This window comes from Balaenoptera musculus, chromosome 13 (genome assembly GCF_009873245.2).
Source record: "Balaenoptera musculus isolate JJ_BM4_2016_0621 chromosome 13, mBalMus1.pri.v3, whole genome shotgun sequence".
In the NCBI taxonomy this organism is placed as follows: Eukaryota; Metazoa; Chordata; class Mammalia; order Artiodactyla; family Balaenopteridae; genus Balaenoptera; species Balaenoptera musculus.
The window spans coordinates 71,599,454-71,625,733 of record NC_045797.1 but is presented as its reverse complement, the minus strand read 5'-3'; the positions used below and the strand labels follow the sequence as shown (position 1 = coordinate 71,625,733).

Here is a 26,280-nt window from a genome sequence, read left to right as displayed (position 1 = left end):
TAACCACAGCATGTTTGTCAAAACACATAAATTAACACTGATATACTACTACTGGCTAAACTAAATACCTCCACCAGCAGAACTAGCTGGTGAACCCCAACACAATTAGACTCTGGGTACTGGAAACAGCACAAATCTTTGTTACTGAGGATTCTGCCAAGTGGAGCCTTTGGCAAAGGGAAACAGCCTCCAGCTGGGTCTGAACGCTTGATCTAGGCAGGCCTAGTGACTCTCTGGCCTGATAGTCCCATTTGGGGGTGGGTCAAACTTAAATTCCACAACTAACAAGGTGAGAAGGACCCCCAAAAGCCTTGCTTGCCAAATGGAAATGGCATATTCAAGAATACAGGACAGCCTTGCCCCAGCGGCATTTTGGCTTTATATGAAAAAGTGGCAGCCAATCCTCTGAGCGGAAACTTTATTCCTACTCCACTGTCCGAAGCAAAGCTGCTGGATCAATGAGGTTCCCTGAAATGCCTCAGCCTGGTTCACTAATGGTTTATAGAAGCTGAAGCTGACAGTGTCCACTGGGCTGCCATGACTGTTCAGCCTCAGAGCTATGCAGAACCGAAAGGAGACACAGTCATTCTCTTCAGTGGGCAGAACTCAGATTCTTGGGCTGTTGCCAATGGCCCAGCTGTTTGGTTTGCCACTTAGAAAATTACAACTGACAGATTAAAGGTAGCCTCTCTGGGGCTGCAAACTGAAAACAAATTTTAATTGCTAATTGAATGGTCTGGGTCACTTATGTAGCTACCCATGGCAAGAGCCCATTCTCTAATTTAGACTGAAATCAGGCTTCTGATTAAGTCTGACTCTGTGTTTCTGATGCAGAGGATACCACTGCATGCCAGACTTAATGATTCCTGTCTGGGAGGTCTCACTGCATAGGACATTGCCCTTTTTTGGCTCTTGGAAGATGGACTACATCAAACTTTGATCTCCCCCTAGGGCTACTGGTGGTTCCTCAAGCTGTTGACACTTTTTCAGGTTACCAATCAGCCCCCTATGTCCACACTATTGCGGCCCTTGAAAGTAATCTGTGTCATGTTTTTAGCTTTCTGGACTATTTGCACTGACGCTAATGAATCATTTATCAGAAAAGCTGTTCAACAATGCATTGATGATGTCTGACTCTGCTTCCATAACCTCCTCCTGGTTCACCCTACTCCTTAAACTAAGACAGTTTGGCTACTGAATGTGCTGTCCCTAAGAAAGGGATCATCATCGCCTCTTAGCTGGTTGGTGCATCCTCCAGGTGGCAGCTCAGCTAAAAAGGGACCTAGAGGATTCAAAGTTAATTCTGGTTAGGGTTTACAAAAATGTCCCTGTCCCTCTTGCACCTAACACCTCTAGATCACTAGAAAATAGTGAAGTTATACCTACATGGAACACCGAGATCTTTTGGCAGTGGAGAGCAACGAGCAGGCATCTGAAGAGACATACCTTAGACCCCGAGAGGTATGGGAGTGGGAGAAGCATGACCTTTTCTCTTTCAGAACTGGCCCTGGAGTCTTCTTCCCCAAGGAGACTGCGCTGGTGTGGCTCTCCTAAACTGCTGGAAGCACCTTAAAATGTATGTGACTCTGAGTCTGCCATCCCCCACCAGATGGCTTTCACTACCATCTGATCCTCATCCACTCTCAGTCTTAGGCAGGCCATGTGCACCTGAGTCCCAGGGGTATGGATTTCTCTGTTCCTGCCCCTCCACCCTGGGGCATCCAAACTTCTCCTTGTATCTGTGATTGGTCTTGGGAAGCACTTTCCTGCTGCTCCACCAGCAGTAGTAGGAGTAATACCTCTGCTTGGTATTGGTATAGAATCTTAGACACAAGGTTTCCTTACCCAGCTCAGGGGTAGACAGGTTTTTCTTCTACCCTTACCCCAGCAGCAATGTGTCTCTCTGCCTGTGTCCTTGGGGTGAGGCTTTACTGACCCCCTCTCAGTGGCTCAAGGTTTTTACTTAATAGGAAAAAAAGATGCAAGGAAATGCATGGTACTTCATGTCTGTCCGCCTACAGCTGCCTGCAACTGAGGTGGGGGCTCTTTCTGGTCTCCTGCACAGCCCCCATCTTTCTCATGAGCACCCAGTTAATGTACACAGGAAACAGCTTGTAAGTATAAACTCCCATTGTGTCTATGGCCCCCAGTTATTCCAGACCAACATGCTGGCCCTCACTTGTCTTTCGGTAGTTCATTAAAATTTTATCTTATTTCTGTAACAAATGCCCTACTTAGAGTACTGTTTGCATCCATAAAGTTTGAGGTTAAATTCTGTGGAGAACTGCTCCAACTTCATTGGACTCATAGAAATCCTTCAATTTGCCATCAGTCCCATGTTCCACCCTGCATTCCAGCCCCCTTTACTCAACAGCTCTACTGAAAACATCAGTCCATTTATTTATCAAACATGACTCTCCTATGCCTATGTTGAATCCAATCTAATCTGCTTCAAAATTTCTAGAAACTTTCAAAGTTTCTGGTACACCGATGGTGACGCGATTTCCTAAAGCTACCTTGGATTTTTTTTTTTTATGTTCTCTTTGATAATTTAAATAGGATCCAGGAAGAGAAAGGCCAATAACATAGCATTAAATCACTATCTTGAAACAAGACTTAGTGTTGAGTTATGAGTGCATATTTCAATAGGAACAACAAAGCAGCTCCAGAGAAGAAGGTGGTATGAGAGGTCTAGAAATATTCTATGAGGCAATTAAGGAACTAAAGATATTAAGCCTGAATAATCAAAGGTTAAAGAAGAAAAAGTAGAAAAAAAATATCCCTTTTAAAAATCATACCAAAATACAAAAATACTTATGGATAAACCTGACCAAGGAGGTGAAAGACTTATATGCTGAGAACTAAAACACTGATAAAGGAAATTGAAGATGATTCAAAGAAATGGAAAGATACGCCATGCTCTTATCTTAGATTGGAAGAATTAACATTGTTAAAATGGCCATACTACCCAAAGCAATCTACAGATTTAATGTGATAGGGATCAAATTACCCATGACATTTTCCACAGAACTAGAACAAATAATCCTAAAATTTATATGGAACCATAAAATACCCAGAATTGCCAAAGCAATCTGGAGGAAAAAGAACAAAGCTGGAGGCATAACCCTCCCAGACTTCAGACAACACTACAAAGCTACAGTAATCAAAACAGTGTGGTATTGGCACAAAAACAGACATATGGATCAATAGAACAGAATAGAGAGCCCAGAAATAGACACACACCTATGGGCAATTAATCTTCGACAAAGGAGGCAAGAATATACAATGGAGAAAAGAAAGTCTCTTCAGCAAGTGGTGCTGGGAAAGCTGGACAGTCGCATATAAATCAATGAAGTTAGAACACACCCTCACACCATACACAAAAATAAACTCCAAATGGCTTAAATATTTAAATATAAGATGACACCATAAAACTCCTAGAAGAGAACATAGGCAAAACATTCTCTGAAATAAATTGTACCAATATTTTCTTAGGTCAGCCTTCCAAGGCAATAGAAGTAAAAGTAAAAATAAACAAATGGGACCTAATCAATCTTATAAGCTTTTTTAAAAACCTTTTTATTTTATATTGGAGTATAGTTGATTAACAATGTTGTGTTAGTTTCAGGTGTACAGTACAGAGATTCAGTTATACATATACATGTATCTATTCTTCTGCAAATTCTTTTCTCATTTAGGTTGTTACATAATATTGAGCAGAGTTCCCTGTGCTATACAGTAGGTCCTTGTTGGTTACCCATTTTAAATACGGTAGTGTGTACATGTCAATCCCAAACTCCCTAACCATCCCTCCCTCCCACCAATCCCCCCTGGTAATCATAAGTTTGTCAAACTTACAAGCTTTTGCACAGCAAAGGAAACCATAAACAAAATGAAAAGACAACCTATGGACTGGGAGAAAATATTTGCAAATGATACGAATGACAAGGGCTTAATTTCCAAAATATACAAACAGCTTATACAATACAGTAATAAAAAATAACCCAATCAAAAAATGGGCAGAAGACCTAAATAGGCATTTCTCCAAAGAAGACACACAGATGGCCAATAGGCACATGAAAAGATGCTCAACATTGCTAATTATTAGAGAAATGCAAATCAAAAACCTACAATGACGTACCACCTCACACTGGTCAGAATGGCCATCATTAAAAAGTCTACAAATAAATGCTGGAGAGGATGTGGAGAAAAGGGAACCCTTCTACACTCTTGATAGGAATGTAAATTAGTGCAGCCACTATGGAAAACAATATGGAGGTTCCTTAAAAAACTGAAAATAGAGTTGCCATTTGATCCAGCAATCCCACTCCTGGGCATATATCCAGATGAAACTATAATCCGAAAAGATACATTCACCCCAATGTTCATAGCAGCACTACTTACAACAGCCAAGACATGGAAGCAACCTAAAGGTCCACTGACAGATGAATGGATAAAGACGATGTGGTATGTATACACAAGGGAATACTACTCAGCCATTAAAAAGAATGAAATAATGCCATTTGCAGCAAGATGGATGGACCTAGAGATGATCATACTAAGTGAAGTAAGTCAGAAAGAGAAAGACAAATACCATATGATATCACTTATATGTGGAATCTAAAATATGACACAAATGAACTTATTTATGAAACAGAAACAGGAAACAAACTTATGGTTACCAAAGGGGAAAGGGGGTGGGAGAGAGATAAATTAGGAGTTCGGGATTAGCAGATACAAACTACTATATATAAAATAAACAACAAGGTCCTACTGTAGAGCACAAGGAACTATATTCAATATTCTGTAATAAACCATAATGAAAAAGAATATGTATATGTATAACTGAATCACTTTGTTGTACACCAGAAACTATCACAACATTGTAAATCAACTATACTTCAGTTTAAAAAAAAGATTAAAGAAGACATGGTAGCAACTGTAAGTGTTTCTACAAGCTGTTATGCAGAATACGAAGTGGTTATTTGCCTTCCATACATGAATTAGGAAAAGGACCACCATTTTGAAGAAAGTTAGAACTGTATGAAGAGGGAATCAACCCCACCAGCAATTACTCTTTTGTTACCAGAGGTGTTAAAACAGACAATGGTCTACTAAACCTGAAAATGTCTGAGGGTCTCTCAAGCCATGAAAAACAAACAATGATTTTATGATCCTTTCCATTTGCTCTGAACATGAGACCCAGTCTCAACTCACTACCCCCAAATACTTCTTCACTCTCTTCCTTTCATAGCTAAACGGCAGCAGTGGAGCATAAAGGAACACAGTGGAGGTTCTGCTCCTGTGTGCTAACCAGTTTTGTGACTTGAGCAGGTCTTTAAACTTCCTCATCCTTTGTTTCCTTACCTAGGACTTGTTGTAAGAATGGTGTATGTAAAGATGATTTCAAAAGTATAAAGTATGTAGCAGGCAATACTTGACTAGCCAATGTCCTACACCAGAGATATGCAACCCTTGGCTGAATCACCTGGGGAGCTTTAGGAGAAAAAAAGCTATTCCAGCAGACCAAGTAAATCAGGATCTCTGGGGAATGAGGCACAAGCTTCACAATTTTTAAAAAGCTCTCCAGGTGATTCTTTTGTGCAGCCAGGGTGGGGAACCACTGTCCTATACAAACCAGGTTTGCACCTTGCCTCCTCTTCTTTCTATCACTCCGCCGAATATTCTGCTCCACCTCTACCCTTCCAGCCAACTCAGGACAACTAGCAAATAATGCTGTCCAAAGGCAACAACTGGTGGCTGTCAAAGTGAATTACGTGGTCTCTTTCTCCTAAGGATGCCACAGGCATCTTGCAATTATACCCTGTTAAAAGATGAGTTAATCTCATCTTACTTTTTACAGATCTTTTTTTTTTTTTAAGCACTTTTTTTTTTTTATAGCTACTTTATTTATTTATTTTATTTTTTTTATTTTTGGCTGTGTTGGGTCTTCGGTTCATGCGAGGGCTTTCTCTAGTTGAGGCAAGTGGGGGCCACTCTTCATCGCGGTGCGGGGACCGCTCTTCATCGCGGTGCGCGGGCCTTTCACTATCGCGGCCCCTCCCGTTGCGGGGCACAGGCTCCAGACGCGCAGGCTCAGTAATTGTGGCTCACGGGGCCCAGCTGCTCCGTGGCATGTGGGATCTTCCCAGACCAGGGCTCGAACCCGTGTCCCCTGCATTAGCAGGCAGATTCTCAACCACTGCGCCACCAGGGAAGCCCCATACAGATCTTTTTTTAATCCCCTTTACCCTACTGTTCTCTCAACTCTTGACCATCTCAGAGAAACAACCTTCCCTGTCTTATCATTTGTTTTTAAAGTCCAACAACATTAGCAGAGTAATAGTACTTAGCAGAAGCAGCAACTACTATTTACTATTGCTTTATACCAGCAACCACGCTAAGCATATTAATATTACGTTTCATTTTTACAACAGTTCCGTGAACAAGGTTTACACAAGTTACAGACGAAAAAAACAAAGCTAGGGAAGTTAAATAACTGGCCTAACACCAGATAGCTGATTTAATTTTTAGCTAGAATCTTCCTGTACTTTAGAGTATAACTCCAAAGTTTCTGCTCTTAACTATTACACCATATTGCCTCCCTGACTACTTTGATATTTATTTTAGTTTAGTAGTATTATTTTTGTAATTTAAAAATGACAAGCAACAAAATGTAAAGGAGATACATATAAATTGACATTTGAATATAAAAATATGTGTCTCTTTTACATGTCAAAGCAACCAAATTTTCCCTTGGAATAATGTATCTTAAAAAATTTGGGGGGAAATTCCCTGGCGGTCCAGTGGTTAGGACTCCATGCTTCCAGCACAGCGGGCCCAGGTTTGATCCCTGGTGGGGGAACCAAGATCCCGCAAGCCACGCAGCATGGCCAAAAATAAAAAAATAAAAAAAAAAAATTTTTGAACACTGATTATATAACAAATATGTAGAAAAATGTTAATCGTGATACTATTATTTACTATTTAACAAGAAAGAAATCTATACAAAACAAAAACCAAGAATAACAAGAATGCTGGTAGTGTATCCCTATCGCAGAAAAGTAAATTCTTACAAACGCCATATACATAACATCCTCTTTCTCATCCCGTGACATATGTTCCCTTTACTTGGATTGCCATTCATATCACCGTCTTCCATTTCAAACTTTCTCTTTCAAGGTCCAGGGCAGGTGTCACTTTCTCCAGGAGGTCCCTGACACCCGCAGGTCAAATTAATTGCTTCCTCCTCTAGATTCTCAAGAGACTTCTCCATGCTTCTACAGAGCACTTAAAAAGGTTCTGTAATTGTTTTCTATCCATCTGTTGTACCAGACTATGAGCCCTTGGAGGACAAGAGCTTTGTGTGTTTATCTTTCTATGCTCGGAACTGGCAGAGTACCCAGCACAAACACTTAAAAATGATCGAGGAATAAATGTCTGAAAAAATTAGAGGGAGTAGAGAAAAAGCAGAGAGGCAAGATCAGGGCTTGGGGAAAGACAAGAGTCATTTACAAATCTTTCTGTTGTCTATCCTTCACATATAGTTATATCAGCTCTCTGTGGAGGTCTTTAAAGCTATATATTCAACATGGCTAATAATCATCTATACTTTATTTCTGATTACCTTTTCAGTTTACTCAGCTTCTACCAATAAGAAACCAAATATGTTTAGGTATGTAAACTCACACATATTTGCTGACTATAGTCCATAAAAATCTGCCTTACAAAGTTGTTTCCAGGAATGCATATCACTGAAATACAGGTGCCCACTATAATTTTAAACACTAGGTGGATTTAATATTTCTTAGCCTTAAATGACTGGATTTAAAAAAAAAATCTATAAACATCCTCTCTTAAAGACAAGATTTAAGATTAGAGTTAAAAATAAAGAAACAGGGAATTTCCTCACAGTCCAGTGGTTAGGACTTGGTGCTTTCACTGCGGTGGCCCAGATTCAATCCCTGGTAGGGGAACTAAGATCCCATAAGCCTTGCATTGCGGGTGGGGTTGGTGGGGTGGCGGGGGAGGAAGGGAGGGAGGGAGGAAGGAAAGAACAGATGTACTGAAGAACTAAAGACCTAAAATAGCTAAACCTACACACTTTTTAAATAAATACCATACACATAGTAAAAAAACCCTACTTTATTAGTTTATCATAAAATAAATAAATTAACCAATCATGATTCCTGTGACTAGGAAGGCAAGTAGTGTGGCTACAGAACTGATTTAATACTGTATGACTTTGGAAAAATGATGCTGATGATAAAAAAATAATGACCACAACAAAAAGGATTATAAAGATGGAAGCAACTCACCTTTATTGAGCCCTATCGGTCAGGGACTTCAAATACAGTAACTCACTGACTGCCACCACTACCTTATGCATAAGGTACTACACTATTACCCCCATTTTACAGATGAGGAAACCAAAACTCATCGTGGTAAAGTAACTTGCTCAAGGTCACACAACTAACAAGTGGCAGAACTGAGATTAGAACCTAGGTAGCCTGAACTCTCTACACTACACTGTCTCCCAATGTACATAGATAAGATGTTCACACTCTCTGTACCTTGATTGCCACCTCTATAAACAAGAGTATTACCTAACTCCTCAGGGTTGTTGTAAAGATTACACGTAATATGTAATATATCCACACTAAAAAAACACTAAATATCATTTTTTATCTATTAGACTGACAAAATAACTAGCTCACATTTAACAAAACTTACCATGTGTCAGGTACTTTTCTAAGAGTTTTACACGTATTGTTTCTATTAAGTCTCACAAGAATTCTATCAGGTAACTATTATTACTATCACTGTTTTTCAGAGGAGAAAACAGAGGCATGGTGAGATTAAATAATTTGTCCAAGGTAACAAAGTCAGCAAATGTTAAAGGCAGGATTAGAATCCATGCAGGCTTAATTAAGGGTCTTAATCTGCACCTTGATGATAATTAAAAAGAAACAGACCTACAAATATGTTGTCAGTTGATTTCAACAAAAATATCAAGATAATTCACTGGGGAAAGAATAGTCTTTTCAACAAATTGTGCTTAAAGAACTGGACATCCATATTAGAAAAAAAAGAATCTCAAACTTGTACCATATACAAAAATTAACTCTAAATGGATCATATCTAATGTACATGTAAGGGCTAAATTATGAAACTTCCTGAAGAAAGCAAAGAAGAAAATCTCTGTGATTTTGGTTAAGGCAAGACTTTTTAGGACACAAATGGCACAAACCATTAAAAATTTTTCGATAAATTGAACTTCATCAAAATCTAAAACCTCTGCTCTCATAAAGACACAGTGTTAAGAAAATGAAAAGACAAGCTACAGACTAGGAGGAAATATCTGCAAAACATATGTGATAAAGGACATATATGCAGCATATCTAAAGAACTACAGGTTCAACTCAATAAGAAGACAATACCTGCTTTTAAAAATGGGCAAAAGATCTGAATAGACACATCAAAGATACACAGATGGCAAATAAGCATATGACAAGATGTTCAATGACACTGATCATCAGGGAAGTGAATACAAAAACCACAATAAGATATCACTACATGCCTATTAGAATGTCTGAAATTAAAAAAATAAAAATGCTGGCAAAGATGCTGGGCAACCAAAACTCTCACACATTGCTGGTGGGAAGGCAAAGAGATAATTTGGAAAAGTCTGGCAACTTCTTATGAAGTTACCATAATAACACCCCAACAATAACCCTTGGGGATTTACTCAAGAGAAATAAAGACCTATTTCCAGATAAAAATCTGTCATCTGATGGTTATAGCAGGTTTAGACATTATGTCTAAAGTTCCAAAACCTGGAAGTAACCCAAATGCCTTTTGCAGATGAATGGGTAAACAAATTGTGGTACACATTTATACAATGGAATACTACTTGGCAAGAAAGAGAAAGATATACGCAACGCCATGGATGAATCACAAAAGTATTCTGTTAAGTGAAAGAAGTCACAAAGATACAAAAGGCTTCCTATTGTGTATTTCATTTATATAATATTCTGGAAAGACAAAACTATAGAGGCAGAAATCTGATCAGTGGTTGACAGTGGCTAAGGGTAAGGTGAAGGGACAAAGGGAAATTTTAGGTGATGGAAATGTTCCATATCCCAATTTACATGGCTATATACATTTGTCAAAACTCATCAAACTGTATTAAAAAGAGGTGAGGGGCTTCCCTGGTGGCGCAGTGGCTGAGAGTCTGCCTGCCACTGCGGGGGACGCGGGTTCGAGCCCTGGTCTGGGAGGATCCCACATGCCGCGGAGCAACTAGGCCCGTGAGCCACAATTGCTGAACCTGCGCGTCTGGAGCCTGTGCCCCGCAACGGGAGAGGCCGCGATAGTGAGAGGCCCGCGCACCGCGATGAAGAGTGGCCCCCACTTGCCGCGGCTGGCGAGGGCCCTCGCACAGAAATGAAGACCCAACACAGCCATAAATAAATAAATAAATAAATATTTAAAAAGAGGTGAATTATATCTCAATAAACCCAACTTAAAACAAAAATATAAAGCATCTAACACATGCCTGTCACATGGAGAGTGCTAAATAAATTAGTTTCCTTACTCAACCCAATCCCAGGGAACAACATAATTAAGGAGAAGGCAGAGCATTAAAATATTTCTCAGGCTCTTCTTGTGATAAAGGTACTCTTGCCAGAAAATACTGAAAGTGAGGCTTTTTAGTCAGAAACCTTACGACTATTTTAAGTCTGAACAGTCTGGTTGGGGAAGCTTGAGCTGCTCTAACATACATCATCCCCAGGCAGTGACAGACTGCTATCCTAAGACTACAGAGAAGTCTGTTGCAGCAGAAGGGAATCTGTGTCAATCCTTATCACATTATAACACTTTGTTATATACTACTATCTCCTCACCCTTCTTTGGGTACCTGTTTTTGCAGTGGCCAACTCACCCTATCTGATAATGCTTACTGCTTAGTTCTTCATGACTCCAACCAGCAACCTTGACACCTTCATATATTGTACATTCTTTCAACAAACATTTATAGGGCACCAATGTGTGTAAGGACGAGTGGTACAAAAATAAAATGAACCCCTTAAATGAGCTCAGAGACTTTCTAATATTTAAGGGACACCACCAGCCAAGAAAGTCACACACAACAATCATGATTAAATATTATCATGATTAATGTTACTAACAGAATAAAAATGTTCTAAGTCATATGAGAAGGAATAATTTTTAAGTAGTATTCAAATAGTCTTCAAATCTGAACACTTCCCCAAAAATGACCATATTAAAACATAAGTTATTAATGCACTAGAATTTTACAGAAAGGAAAAGTCACATAGAAATAAGAAAACTATGAAATATATGTAATTCAAAGCCAATTTAAAAATAGTTGATCCAATTCTAGCTTTCTTATTTAGAATATATACTAACAGAACCTTTTAAAGAGCCAACAGTCTATTATTTTGAACTTCAAGTAAAATATATCCTAAGGTTAATCTACATTTATTCATAAGTCTTATAGAAAGGCAGGAAAACCTAAGTTTTGGGGTTGATGTTTTCAATATTTCCTTAAAAATCTAAAATCTTTTACATTGTCTGATGATCACTTTAGAAATCTATTACAATTCTATCCACTGCCCCTCAATTCATCACTAAATTGAAAATGTGGTATTTTCATAAAGATTTCTGTTGCTTAGTCTCATCTACTGGCTCTGTCAAATATGTTCTTATTGTCTATGTAGCAGGAAAAATACACGTTTACAGAACATCCACGGTATGCTAGATCCCATGCAGTAAGTAGTGTCATCCCTGTTTTACATATATAGATATACATACATATGCATATGTTCATACACACACACAAATAAGTTCCACATGTTTAAGCTGCATAGCTGGGTAGTGGCACAGCAGTATTCTAACACATAATTCTGAACATACATGATTCAGAAAGGTTATATCCCACTTGTATGCTATAAAAATTAAATGATATCAGAAATAGCCTTCACTGGTACATTTCTCCAATTAAAAGTAATAGTCAAATGATATATGTTGACCCAGTACTAACTTAAATCTCTAAAACACAACTGGAATACTGGTGTAGACAGAACTAAAGTCTCAACTGTAGGGACCTGAGTAATAAATGCTTGGGTTGTTATATATGCAGTACAACACTATAGCTGATTCTACAGGTCCAATGCTCAACAAAAATTTCTTAATTACACAGTTGAAAACAGTAACGAGCTCTAAAATTCTAAAAAGGTAATAAAGCTCTAAAATTAAAAATGGTATTTTTTTCCTCCTAAAGCCACTAGCTGTTCCTTTTCTCTCCTTCTCCCTTCTCTCTTCCACATTTTAGACAAAGCCACTGTCATGGACTTCAGCACTTCATACTCACATAACCAGTCTTTAGTACCTCCATAATTTTGACTGAAACAAGCCACATTACACTACAATATCAACTGGTAGCAACATGTATCTGAAGTGGCCTCTTGCCTATCACCTTATGGCTCATATATCATGCCCTCTGTATTTAAAATTTCATTAAATTTTTGAAAAGCAGAAAGCAAACCTACCATGATTAAGGAAGGCTTTGGCAAGGATGATTCTGCTGCTGCAGAAGACACCAGAAGTAAAAATCACAAGTGGTTAAAAATACAATGCAATGATCTTTTTTAGTTCTGTTAAGGAGATGGGAGGTGAAGCAAACAGACTAAGAAAAGAATATCTGTTCAACAGAGCTTTCTGAGATGTATCTGCATTGTCCAATACAGTAGTCACTAGCCATACATGGATTTGAGCACTTGAAACGTGGCTGTGTGACTGAGGAACTGAATTTTTTATTTTACTTAACTCTTATTAATTTAAATTTAATTTTTATTAATCTAAATATAAATTTAAATAGCCACATGTAGCTAATGGCTACTATATTAGACAACACAGCTCTAAGAGCCAAAAAAGTCTAAAACGTCTGTGGTTAGTCTCAGAATGATAAAGTAGACATGGCAAAATTTGAAGACTGTGTCAGAAGTATTTAGACAAATAGCTTGGTGTAGGAGGAGCACTTAGAGACAAGTTCCAATGGTACTGGGCATGAAAAAAATTTAACCCAATCAATAACTGAGAATTTATTAAAGGAGCAAACACTGCTTTTGAAGGTTCTGTGCTACACATGGATGCTTATTTCAAAAAGATCTTAAACCCTGAATTGGACTTAAATTAGATATATACAAGATTATCTTCAATCTTCAGCTACTTTATAAACTAAGTAGGAGGATAAGTACCTCCTAAGTACTAGAGTCTGCATTAGCTGTCAATTCCTCAGAAGTTTAAAAAAACTGACAATTATGCAGCCTGTGGAAGGAAAACCACATTCACAGAAAGATAATAGACAAGACGAAAAGGCAGAGGACTTTGTACCAGATGAAGGAACAAGATAAAACCCCAGAAAAATAAATAAATTAAGTGGAGATAGGCAACCTTCCAGAAAAAGATTTCAGAATAACAATAGTGAAGATGATCCAGGACCTCGGAAAAAGAATGGAGACAAAGATCGAGAAGATGCAAGAAATGTTTAACAAAGACCTGGAAGAATTAATGAACACCTAGAAGAATCAAAGAACAAACAAACAGAGATGAACAATACAATAACTGAAATGAAAAATACACTAGAAGGAATCAATAGAAGCAAAACTGAGGCAGCAGAACAGATAAGTGACCTGGAAGACAGAATGGTGGAATTCACTGCCGCAGAACAGAATAAAGAAAAAAGAATGAAAAGAAATGAAGACAGCCTAAGAGACCTCTTGGACAACATTAAATGCAACAACATTCGCATTATAGGGGTCCCAGAAGGAGAAGAGAGAGAGAAAGGACCAGAGAAAATATTTGAAGAGATTATAGTCGAAAACTTCCCTAACATGGGAAAGGAAATAGCCACCCAAGCCGAGGAAGTGCAGAGAGTCCCAGGCAGGATAAACCGAAGGAGAAACATGCCAAGAGACATAGTAATCAAACTGACAAAAATTAAAGACAAAAAATAATTATTGAAAGCAACAAGGGAAAAACGACAACATACAAGGGAACTCCCATAAGGTTAACAGCTGATTTCTCAGCAGAAACTCTACAAGCCAGAAGGGAGTGACATGATATATTTAAAGTGATGAAAGGGAAGAACCTACAACCAAGATTACTCTACAAGGCAAGGATCTCATTCAGATTCAATGGAGAAATCAAAAGCTTTACAGACAAGCAAAAGCTAAGAGAATTCAGCACCACCAAACCAGCGCTACAACAAATGATAAAGGAACTGCTCTAAGTGGGAAACACAAGAGAAGAAAAGGACCTACAAAAACAAATCCATAACAATTAAGAAAATGGTAATAGGAACATACATATCGATAATTACCTTAAACGTGAATGGATTAAATGCTCCAACCAAAAGACACAGGCTTGCTGAATGGATACAAAAACAAGATCCATATACATGCTGTCTACAAGAGACCCACTTCAGACCTAGGGACACATACAGCTGAAAGTGAGGGGATGGAAAAAGATATTCCATGCAAATGGAAATCAAAAGAAAGCTGGAGTAGCAATACTCATATCAGATAAAATAGACTTTAAAATAAAGAATGTTATAAGAGACAAGGAAGGACACTACATAATGATCAAGGGATCAATCCAAGAAGAAGATATAACAATTCTAAATATATATGCACCCAACAGAGGAGCACCTCAATACATAAGGCAACTGCTAACAGCTATAAAAGAGGAAATCGACAGTAACACAGTAATAGTGGGGGACTTCAACACCTCACTTACACCAATGGACAGATCATCCAGACAGGAAATTAATAAGGAAACACAAGTTTTAAATGACACAATAGACCAGATAGACTTAATTGACATTTATAGGACATTCCATCCAAAAACAGCAGATTACACTTTCTTCTCATATGCACATGGAACATTCTCCAGGAAAGGTCACATCTTGGGCCACAAATCAAGCCTCAGTAAATTTAAGAAAATTGAAATCATATCAAGCATCTTTGCTGACCACAGCACTATGAGATTAGAAATGAATTACAGGGAAAAACATGTAAAAAACACAAACACATGGAGGCTAAACAATACATTACTAAATAACCAAGAGATCAATGAAGAAATCAAAGAGGAAATCAAAAAATACCTAGAGACAAATGACAATGAAAACACGACGATCCAAAACCTGTAGGACGCAGCAAAAGTAGTTCTAAGAGGGAAGTTTAAAGCAATACAAGCCTACCTCAAGAAACAAGAAAAATCTCAAATAAACAATCTAACCTTACACCTAAAGGAACTAGAGAAAGAAGAACAAACAAAACCCAAAGTTAGCAGAAGGAAAGAAATCATATAGATCAGAGCAGAAATAAATGAAACAGAAACAAAGGAAACAACAGCAAAGATCAAAAAACTAAAAGCTGGTTCTTTGAGAAGATAAACAAAATTGATAAACCATTAGCCAGACTCATCAAGAAAAAGAGGGAGAGGACTCAAATCAATAAAATTAGAAATGAAAAAGGAGAAGTTACAACAGATACCGCAGAAATACAAAGCATCCTAAGAGACTACTACAAGCAACTCTATGCCAATAAAATGGACAACCTGGAAGAAATGGACAAATTCTTAGAAAGGTATAACCTTCCAAGACTAGACCAGGAAGAAATAGAAAATATGAACAAACCAATCACAAGTAATGAAATTGAAACTGTGATTAAAAATCTTCCAACAAACAAAAGTCCAGGACCAGATGGCTTCACAGGTGAATTCTATCAAACATTTAGAGAAGAGCTAACACCCATCCTTCTCAAACTCTTCCAAAAAATGGCAGAGGAAGGAACACTCCCAAACTCATTCTATGAGGCCACCATCACCCTGATATCAAAACCAGACAAAGATACTACAAAAAAAGAAAATTACAGACCAATATCACTCATGAATATAGATGCAAATATCCTCAACAAAATACTAGCAAACAGAATCCCACAACACATTAAAAGGATCATACACCATGATCAAGTGGGATTTATCCCAGGGATGCAAGGATTCTTCAATATACGCAAATCAATCAATGTGATACACCATATTAACAAACTGAAGAAGAAAAACCATATGATCATCTCAATAGATGCAGAAAAAGCTTTTGACAAAATTCAACACCCATTTATGATAAAAACTCTCCAGAAAATGGGCATAGAGGGAACCTACCTCAACATAATAAAGGCCATATACGACAAACCCACAGCAAACATCATTCTCAATGGTGAAAAACTGAAAGCATTTCCTCTAAGATCAGGAACAAGACAAGGATGTCCACTCTCACCACTATTATTCAACATAGTTTTGGAAGTCCTAGCCATGGCAATCAGAGATGAAAAAGAAATAAAAGGAATACAAATTGAAAAGAAGAAGTAAAACTGTCACTGTTTGCAGATGACATGATACTATACACAGAGAATCCTAAAGATGCCACCAGAAAACTACTAGAGCTAATGAATGAATCTGGTAAAGTTGCAGGATACAAAATTAATGCACAGAAATCACTTGCATTCCTATATACTAATGATGAAAAAGCTGAAAGAGAAATTAAGGAAACACTCTCATTTACCATTGCAACAAAAAAGAATAAAATACCTAGGAATAAACCTACCTAGGGAGACAAAAGACCTGTATGCAGAAAACTATAAGACACTGATGAAAGAAATTAAAGATGATACAAAGAGATGGAGAGATATACCATGTTCCTGGATTATAAGAATCAATATTGTGAAAATGACTATACTACCCAAAGCAATCTACAGATTCAATGCAACCCCTATCAAATTTCCAATGGCATTTTTTACAGAACTAGAACAAAAAATCTTAAAATTTGTATGGAGACACAAAGACCCCGAATAGCCAAAGCAGTCCTGAGGGAAAAAAACAGAGCTGGAGCAATCAGACTACCTGACTTCAGACTATACTACAAAGCTACAGTAATCAAGACAATATGGTACTGGCACAAAAATAGAAATATAGATCAATGGACCAGGATAGAAAGCCCAGAGGTAAACCCACACACATATGGTCAACTAATCTATGACAAAGGAGGCAAGGATATACAATGGAGAAAAGACAGTGTCTTCAATAAATGGTGTTGGGAAAACTGGACAGCTACATGTAAATGAATGAAATTAGAACACTCCCTAACACCATACACAAAAATAAACTCAAAATGGATTAGAGACCTAAATGTTAAGACCGGACACTATAAAACTCTTAGAGGAAAACATAGGAAGAACACTCTTTGACATAAATCACAGCAAGATCTTTTTTGATCCACCTCCTAGAGTAATGGAAATAAAAACAAAAATAAACAAATGGGACCTAATGAAAGTTAAAAGCTTTTGCACAGCAAAGGAAACTACAAATAAGACAAAAAGACAACCCTCAGAATGGGAGAAAATATTTGCAAACGAACCAACGGACAAAGGATTAATCTCCAAAATATATAAACAGCTCATGCAGCTCAATATTAAAAAAACAAACGGGCTTCCCTGGTGGCGCAGTGGTTGATAATCTGCCTGCCAATGCAGGGGACACGGGTTCGAGCCCTGGTCTGGGAAGATCCCACATGCTGCGGAGCAACTAGGCCCGTGAGCCACAACTACTGAGCCTGCGCGTCTGGAGCCTGTGATCCGCAACAAGAGAGGCCGCGATAGTGAGTGGCCCGCGCACCACAATGAAGAGTGGCCCCCGCTTGCCGCAACTAGAGAAAGCCCTCGCACAGAAACGAAGACCCAGCACAGCCATAAATAAATAAATAAATAAAACTCTGTAACCATTTAAAAACAAAAAACCCAATCCAAAAATGGGCAGAAGACCTAAATAGACATTTCTCCAAAGAAGACATACAGATGGCCAAGAAGCACATGAAAAGCTGCTCAACTAATTATTAGAGAAATGCAAATCAAAACTACAATGAGGTATCACCTTACACCATTAGAATGGGCATCATCAGAAAATCTACAAACAACAAATGCTGGAGAGGGTGTGGAGAAAAGGGAACCCTCTTGCACTGTTGGTGGGAATGTAAATTGATACAGCCACTATAGAACAGTATGGAGGTTCCTTAAAAAACTAAAAATAGAATTATCATATGGCTCAGCAATCTCACTACTGGGCATATACCCAGAGAAAACCATAATTCAAAAAGACACATGCACCCCAATGTTCACTGCAGCAGTATTTACAATAGCCAGGTCATGGAAGCAACCTAAATGCCCATCGACAGATGAATGGATAAAGAAGATGTGGTACATGTGTACAATTGAATGTTACTCAGCCATAAAAAGGAACGAAATTGGGTCATTTGTTGAGACGTGGATGGATCTAGAGACTGTCATACAGAGTGAAGTAAGTCAGAAAGAGAAAAACAAATATCGTATATTAACGCATATATGTGGAACCTAGAAAAATGGTACAGATGAACCGGTTTGCAGGGCAGAAATAGAGACACAGATGTAGAGAACAAACGTATGGACAACAAGAGGGGAAAGTGGCGGGGGGTGGTGGTGGTGGGATGAATTGGGAGATTGGGATTGACATACATACACTAATATGTATAAAATGCATAACTAATAAGAACCTGCTGTATAAAAAAATTAAATTAAATTTTAAAAAAAAGTTAAAAAAATTACTATCTTGGGCTTCCCTGGTGGCGCAGTGGTTGAGACTCCGCCTGCCAATGCAGGGGACACAGGTTCGAGCCCTGGTCTGGGAAGATCCCACATGCCGCGGAGCGGCTGGGCCCGTGAGCCATAATTACTGAGCCTGCGCGTCTGGAGCCTGTGTTCCGCAACAAGAGAGGCCGCGATAGTAAGAGGCCCGCGCACCGCGATGAAGAGTGGCCCCCGCTTGCCACAACTAGAGAAAGCCGTCGCACAGAAACGAAGACCCAACACAGCCATAAATAAATAAATAAAAATTAAAAAAATAAAAAAGATATCTTATTCCATAATTTAAAAAAAAAATTACTATCTTTATTCCTATATACTACTCCTAAATTAACTTTACAACATTTTAGACAATTATTCAAGTAATCTTTTTTCTGTTATTGAACATCATTTGTTTCCAATATTTTATGTATAATACAACGAGCTACAAAGTGATCCGTAAATGTTCAGAGAATGGAAAAAAAAAAACCAAAATGAAGAAAGACCAGGTCTGTACTGATTTCTTTCATGTTCATTTTTTTTTTTTTTTAATTAATTATTTATTTTTATTATTTTTAGCTGTGTTGGGTCTTCGTTTCTGTGCGGGGCTTTCTCTAGTTGCGGCAAGTGGGGGCCACTCTTCATCGCGGTGCGCAGGCCTCTCACTATCGCGGACTCTCTTGTCGCGGAGCACAGGCTCCAGACGCGCAGGCTCAGTAGTTGTGGCTCACGGGCCCAGTTGCTCCGCGGCATGTGGGATCCTCCCAGACCAGGGCTCGAACCCACGTCCGCTGCATCGGCAGGCAGACTCTCAACCACTGCGCCACCAGGGAAGCCCGCTTTCATGTTCATTTTGTTTATAAACCTGCTTAACATGTTGGTTGAAGTTTATAACTAAACAATGTGTTTACAGCAAACTCCTTTGTATGGGGCATAGAAATCCTCAAATTTGAGTAGAGCACATTACTACTACAATTATTACCCTGACTCTAAACTTAACATTTATCACTCATTATGGAAAAAAAATTAATTTCAAAAAATTATCCATGGCCTCAAATCATCTTTATAATCCCATACCATTTCCAGAGAAGGACAAAGGCTCACATGTGAAAAGGCAAAAAACAACAAAACCCTTACCTCAAGTCCATCCTTAAATGACAGAATCCTACACACATCTGAATTTATTTTTACGTTTTATGCAAATAATTCATTTTTCTAAAACTTTTCTAAATCTCACAAGGTCAATCCTGAGTCTTAAAACTTTAGATATACAACATACATTTTCTTTATTAACAATGTACTGATTTGGGCTTCCCTGGTGGCGCAGTGGTTAAGAATCCGCCTGCCAATGCAGGGGACATGGGTTTGAGCCCTGGTCCTGGAAGATCCCACATGCCGCAGAGCAACTAAGCCCGTGTGCCACACTACTGAGTCTGTGTTCTAGAGCCCACGAGCTACAACTACTGAGCCCACGTGCCACAACTACTGAGCCCACATGCCACAACTACTAAAGCCTGCTCGCCTAGAGCCCGTACTCTGCAACAAGAAAAGCCACCACAATGAGAAACCTGCGCATCGCAACGAAGACCCAATGAAGCCAAAAATAAATAAATAAATAAATTTAAAACAACAACAACAACAAAAAACAATGTACTGATCTGGCCCTATGAGTGAGAACATTTTTTTTTTTTTAAATGTAACTGATCAAATACTAGATAGTAACATTAACACAATCCCTTTGTGAAGGTGGTGGAATTATTGGTGATTTTTTCCTCTTTTTTTCCTTCTAGTGTTCTTTACTATTACGGTTTTCAATTCAAGTGTTAAAGAGTTATTGACTGGATCCTCTATTTCTTTATATTTTTAATTAGCTAACAAAATTTACCTCAAAATTAAGAACTCAGCATCTTTGATTTGTTTAGTGATTTAAAAATATAATGCATATTCTCAATTATAAATGACATACACAGTAACAAGACCTATTAAGGGTAATTAATGTGTATCTGGGAAATAAAGCTAGAATCAGAAAAAAAAACTTTAAAAACTTTTTATTATTGCAATTACCGAAACATTTTCCTCTAATATGTTTTCTATTAAACAACTGGGTATAGGCACACATAATCCTTTATAAAAGGGAAAACGAACCAATTTTATATGTATATTAATAATTGAATATTTACTGGTTTAATCAGTTTACAATCATCTCATGCTATCAAAAACACCTTTAATATTCTCCACTTATGGCACTAAGCTTTTCGTCCTCCAGTTTTACGCATTAAACACAATGTTTGTTTAGGTTATCCTTAACTGCTCAAAGGCAAGCCACCACATTCCAGATGATACTGCAGAACATGCTTATACTGAGCCGTGGGATTTACTGCATAATATTCTAATAGAAGATACATGCAGTGTTCTGAAATAAACTATCTAAATACTTTCAACAAGAATACTTTAAGTTTTTCATTTGTAAGTTTAAGGAAAAATATCTAAATGGATATTTTATAACCTCTACCAAAGAAAAAAAATCTCATAACCTCTGTATCTTGCCACAAGCACGAAGCTACTTACCATTCATAGCTGTGGGAAACTGGGCCATCATGGTCCTGAATTTTCCTTGCTAGCACTCAGCCATCTACAACATGAAAACATTGTGCCATTAATAACACAACAAGGGCAGACTGCAGCTTAGTGCTTCCGCTAAGGAGCAGGAATGTCTGTCCCCTTCAGCTCACACTTCCAACAAAAAACAATGCAGGGCTTCGGCTGCTGCCGAACACAGAATTTACATTTGGGGAAGGGTAGGAGATTTTGTTGGGTAATGGTGCTGCCTTTAAAATAAAACTATTTAATAGAAAAACAGTCATATTTAATAGCAAATACTTAATAGAGAAACCTTTGGCATGAACCAATTTTGTAGAAATTAACTTGGGAAAGAGAAGGGTTGTTACAACTAGGCTAGAATTTATTTCAAAGAAATCAACTCTATAAATTAATTGTACAATAACATGGAAATCCATAATACTCTTCTTCAAAAAAAAAATCCCCAAACAAGAAAAATATCCAAAATAAATGTAGCATAGCTGTAATGAAGTTCTACAGGTTTATAAAAATGGACTGAAAGTAACTATTAAAACATGTATGTTGGGCTTCCCTGGTGGCGCAGTGGTTAAGAATCCCCCTGCCAGTGCAGGGGACATGGGTTCAAGCCCTGGTGCGGGAAGATCCCACATGCCGCAGTGCGCGGGCTTCTCATTTAAATATTAACATTTTTAGAAGCCTGAGGAAAAATGTTTGCACAAGCCATCTGAACAAAGAAGGCATAAAGAGTTGCATGTCGTGGTGGAAGGTGTCACCAGAGAAGTTGGCTGACTAGCTGCCAAGAAGTGTTACAAGGTACCATATCATAGTGAATGCAGTGTGCTCAAGGAGAAAGATGACTATACCAGTATGTCCACCAAGGTAAGTCACGAAAAAACTGGTATATAAATCCAGTTTGTTCATTTACAACGATAAATTTAATGGCTAAGAGAACAAACAGCAGCTTTTCTTCCTATAAAGCAAACAATCATCTACTAAATTTTGGCCAGATCATTGCGTGGTGAGCAAAGGGATTTAACTGTGATTAAAATGCTTAACGATATCAGGCATCAGCAGTCTGACACATCTACCTACACAACAGGGTAAGCAAGGACTGGGCAGCAGGGATGAGCAAACCCCCAATAATGCTTGGAATGGCACTGCCAGTTTTAGTCTTCTGACTCCCAGCTTTTCTGTATGTTACCATGATATACCACCCTCCCTCTCAAAGTGCACATTCTTTTTTTAAGCTTCACTGCAATGGAACTTTAAACCTTTTACAACACTTAGACTTCACCTGTCACTACACTCTTCTTAGGTAGGAGGAAATTTTACCCATGTACCAGTTAGTTTTCTTCACTCCTTTCTCAAAAGGTAATGTTAACTCCAGGTTTGGAGTTGCTTACTATACAGAAAAATAATACCTAAACTATGGTGGGGTGGTCAAGAACTCCTAGAGGAGGTACTGTGTAGAGCTTCAACAGGTGAGTAAGAATTAGTTATAACTATAATGTTAAGAACCTTGTACTTGAACCTGTGGCTGACAAGTTTTAAAAGGTTTTAAGGAGGGACACAGTCATATTTCACTTAAAATAAGACACTCAATTGTGAAGAAAAGGCCAAGACTGCATCGGGGAGATCAGTTAGAATATCTGGCACAGATGAGAATGCTATCTGGCACCTGATCTAGAACACTGGCCTCAGGAAGAGAGGAGAAGGGATGAACTGGAGAAGCAATGAAGTGTTTAAAGCAGGTGGAACTCAGGGACTCTTTAGACATAAGAGATCATAGAGAAAAAGGAAGCAAAGAGACGACTCCCAGAATGATACTCTGTGAGACTGGGTGAAGCGTGGTGTCACCAGCTAAATAAAGTGAACACAGAAGGAAATTTCATAAATCAAGTTTTGATTACAACTTCCTCAACTATAGAAATTCTACAAACAAGTATAACACTTTTACCTCCCCAATTTTAAATTATTACAAGTAATGTTAAACCAAAATAAGCCAAATCTTGCAAAGAAACTACTGACTTAAGATATGCAGTAGCTAGGACCCCTGTTTTATTAGGAGAGAATTTTTTCCCCCAAATTTTATTTTTTTTAATTTATTTTTGTAGGCAAAATATACTTTAATATATCTGAAAATACAGTTAACAATAATTGCTACCATAAGTATAACTTTTAAAAAGATTTCCTTGACTCCTTTTTGTTCTAATCTTCATTCTGCTTGATTAATTTGTAATTGCAAACTATTAACTTTGTACTCTAATATGTTTACTGCATCCACTTTTTTAAAATTAATGTTATTGGAGTATAGTTGCTTTACAATGTTGTGTTAGTTTCTACTGTACAGCAAAGTGAATCAGCTATACGTATACATATGTCCCCTCTTTTTTGGATTTCCTTCCCATTTAGGTCACCACACAGCACTGGATAGAGTTCCCTGAGCTATACAGTAGGTTCTCATTAGTTATCTATTTTATACATAGTATAAACAGTGTATGTATGTCAATCCCAATCTCCCAATTCATCCCACACCCCCCTCCTGAGATTTTTTAAATGTGGGAGAAATCCTTCAAAAGCATTACCTACAATGCATTTTATAACTGCATAAAAGCATGTGCATTTCCAAAGATAGCTTAAAGAAAAAGCACAGGCTTACAAAAGACAAATAAGGAATAGGATCCCACAGTCACAAAGCCTTTATCAGTTAGACCTAGGTCTAAAACTTACAGATCATCTATCTAGAACCTCTAGCTAGTCATCATGTACTCTGTGAATACAACAGAATGCCACGTAACAAATGCTCAATAATCACAGGTATAATCCTGAAATAAAACCAAAGAAATGAATCAAATAATGTGAGGGGCAGGGAGGGCAAATCCTCTTAGGGAAGCTGAAGGTACTGGTATTACAGAATATTCTTCACCTGGTACATGGGATTTAGCCACCCATGCACGCCGGTACCACATTATAACATGTATGTACGTAGGTTACATCTGATTGACTGTGGTAACATCTGAATATGGTAGCATAATTTTTGGAATCAATAAGCTTCTTTTTTAAACTTTTATATATGCTATAGTTAGGAATTTTTTTTTTTAAATTTTTATTTATTTATTTATGGCTGTGTTGGGTCTTCGTTTCTGTGCGAGGGCTTTCTCTAGTTGTGGCAAGCGGGGGCCACTCTTCATCGCGGTGCGCGGGCCTCTCGCTATCGCGGCCTCTCTTGCTGCGGAGCACAGGCTCCAAACGCGCAGGCTCAGTAATTGTGGCTCATGGGCCTAGTTGCTCCGCGGCATGTGGGATCTTCCCAGACCAGGGCTCGAACCCGTGTCGCCTGCATTGACAGGCAGATTCTCAACCACTGCGCCACCAGGGAAGCCCTAGTTAGGAATTTTTAATGCAAAATATTACATTATCTTTGCCCAACTGTATCTGGATTGTTCAGATGACTTTTTAAAAATTTATTTATATATATGTTTGTATGTGTATATATATTTCAGATTATTTTCCATTATAGGTTATTACAAGATATTGAATATAGTTCCCTGTATTATACAGTAAATCCTTGTTGCTTATCTATTTTATGTATAGTAGTTTGTATCTGTTAATCCCATACTCCTAATTTATCCCTCCCCACTCCCTTTCCCCTTTGGTAGCCATAAGTTTGTTTTCTGTCTGAGTCTGTTTCTCTTCAGTATATAGATTCATTTGTATTATTTTTTTAGATTCCACATATAAGTGATATAATATTTGTCTTTCTCTGCCTGACTTACTTCATTTAGTATGATATTCTCTTGGTCCATCCATAGAACCATTAAGCTTTTAAAGTCTACCATTTCATATCTGTTATGTTTATACCAATTCTCTCTGGCCTGTTGTAGAATAATTACTTCACGCTTAACAATTCTAATCTATATTTGCAGAGAAATAATAGTAACTGAAAATTTGAAAAATACAACAGATACATTTGATGTTTTTTAAAAAAATCAACATTTTTACATTAATTAATCATAAAAGTTACTATTTACTACGTGCTTACTATCAATGCAGTACACTTTATTAATTATCTATCTGTCTTGTTCAATAGTCATTGAGAATCTAAAATATTTCAGGTTCTATACAAGGAGCTTCACACACAGGAGCTTGCAGACTAGTCTAACAGGTGCCAGACAATGTTAGGTACCTTTGATAATACTAATAATCCTCACAATATCCCTGAAGGACAGAGATACTGTACTCATTTCACACTTGAAGAAACTGAACTATTAAATTACTTGCCAAAATTTAGTAAGTGATGAAGCCAGGATGCAATCCTAAACCTGTCTAATTCTAAAGCCCATGCACTTCCCATGGACTTTATCTGCCTTTTCCTCTCTTAAATGGGGATAATAATTAATGCTGAGTGGGTCACAGGTTCCTGCAAGCAGCAGATCAACTTCCTCTTGCTACATTTCTAAGGGAAAGAAACACAAGCCAGAGACGCCCTCCAACACTTAGGTCTACAGCAATCACATACATAAATTAGGGAGTGTTAATTATTTCTTACCTCTTGGTATAACCCTCTGAGAGGAAGAAAAGGATAATCAGGGCTTCCCTGGTGGCGCAGTAGTTGAGAGTCTGCCTGCTAATGCAGGGGACATGGGTTCGAGCCCTGGTCTGGGAAGATTCCCACATGCCGCGGAGCAACTGGGCCCATGGGCCACAACTACTGAGCCTGCACGTCTGGAGCCTGTGTTCCGCAGCAGGAGAGGCCGCGATAGTGAGAGGCCCGCGCACCGCAATGAAGAGTGGCCCCTGCTTGCCGCAACTAGAGAAAGCCCTAGCACAGAAACGAAGACCCAACATAGCAATCAATCAATCAATAAAATAAATAAATCTTTTAAAAAAAAAAAAAAAGAAAAGGATAATTAGCATCTCCCCAATTACAGGGCTGATGTCTGTTTCAGGCATGTGTGATTGAAGT

General features: G+C 38.1%; 1 protein-coding gene across 18 annotated transcripts in view; it reads right to left on the bottom strand.

Annotated features, from left to right (window-relative positions):
* Nucleotides 1-26,280, bottom strand: part of ITSN2 (intersectin 2) — a 165,137-nt gene that overhangs the window by 115,955 nt on the left and 22,902 nt on the right. For 15 of the 18 annotated variants that reach the window (XM_036872696.1, XM_036872699.1, XM_036872711.1 and 12 more), the window contains one exon: nucleotides 21,303-21,366. The exons of the other annotated variants lie outside the window; for them this stretch is intronic. In XM_036872696.1, coding sequence (XP_036728591.1) covers nucleotides 21,303-21,333 — 31 coding nt within the window. In that variant the 5' untranslated portion in view covers nucleotides 21,334-21,366. The remainder of the gene's footprint in view (nucleotides 1-21,302; nucleotides 21,367-26,280) is intronic. 18 annotated transcript variants of the gene reach the window in all.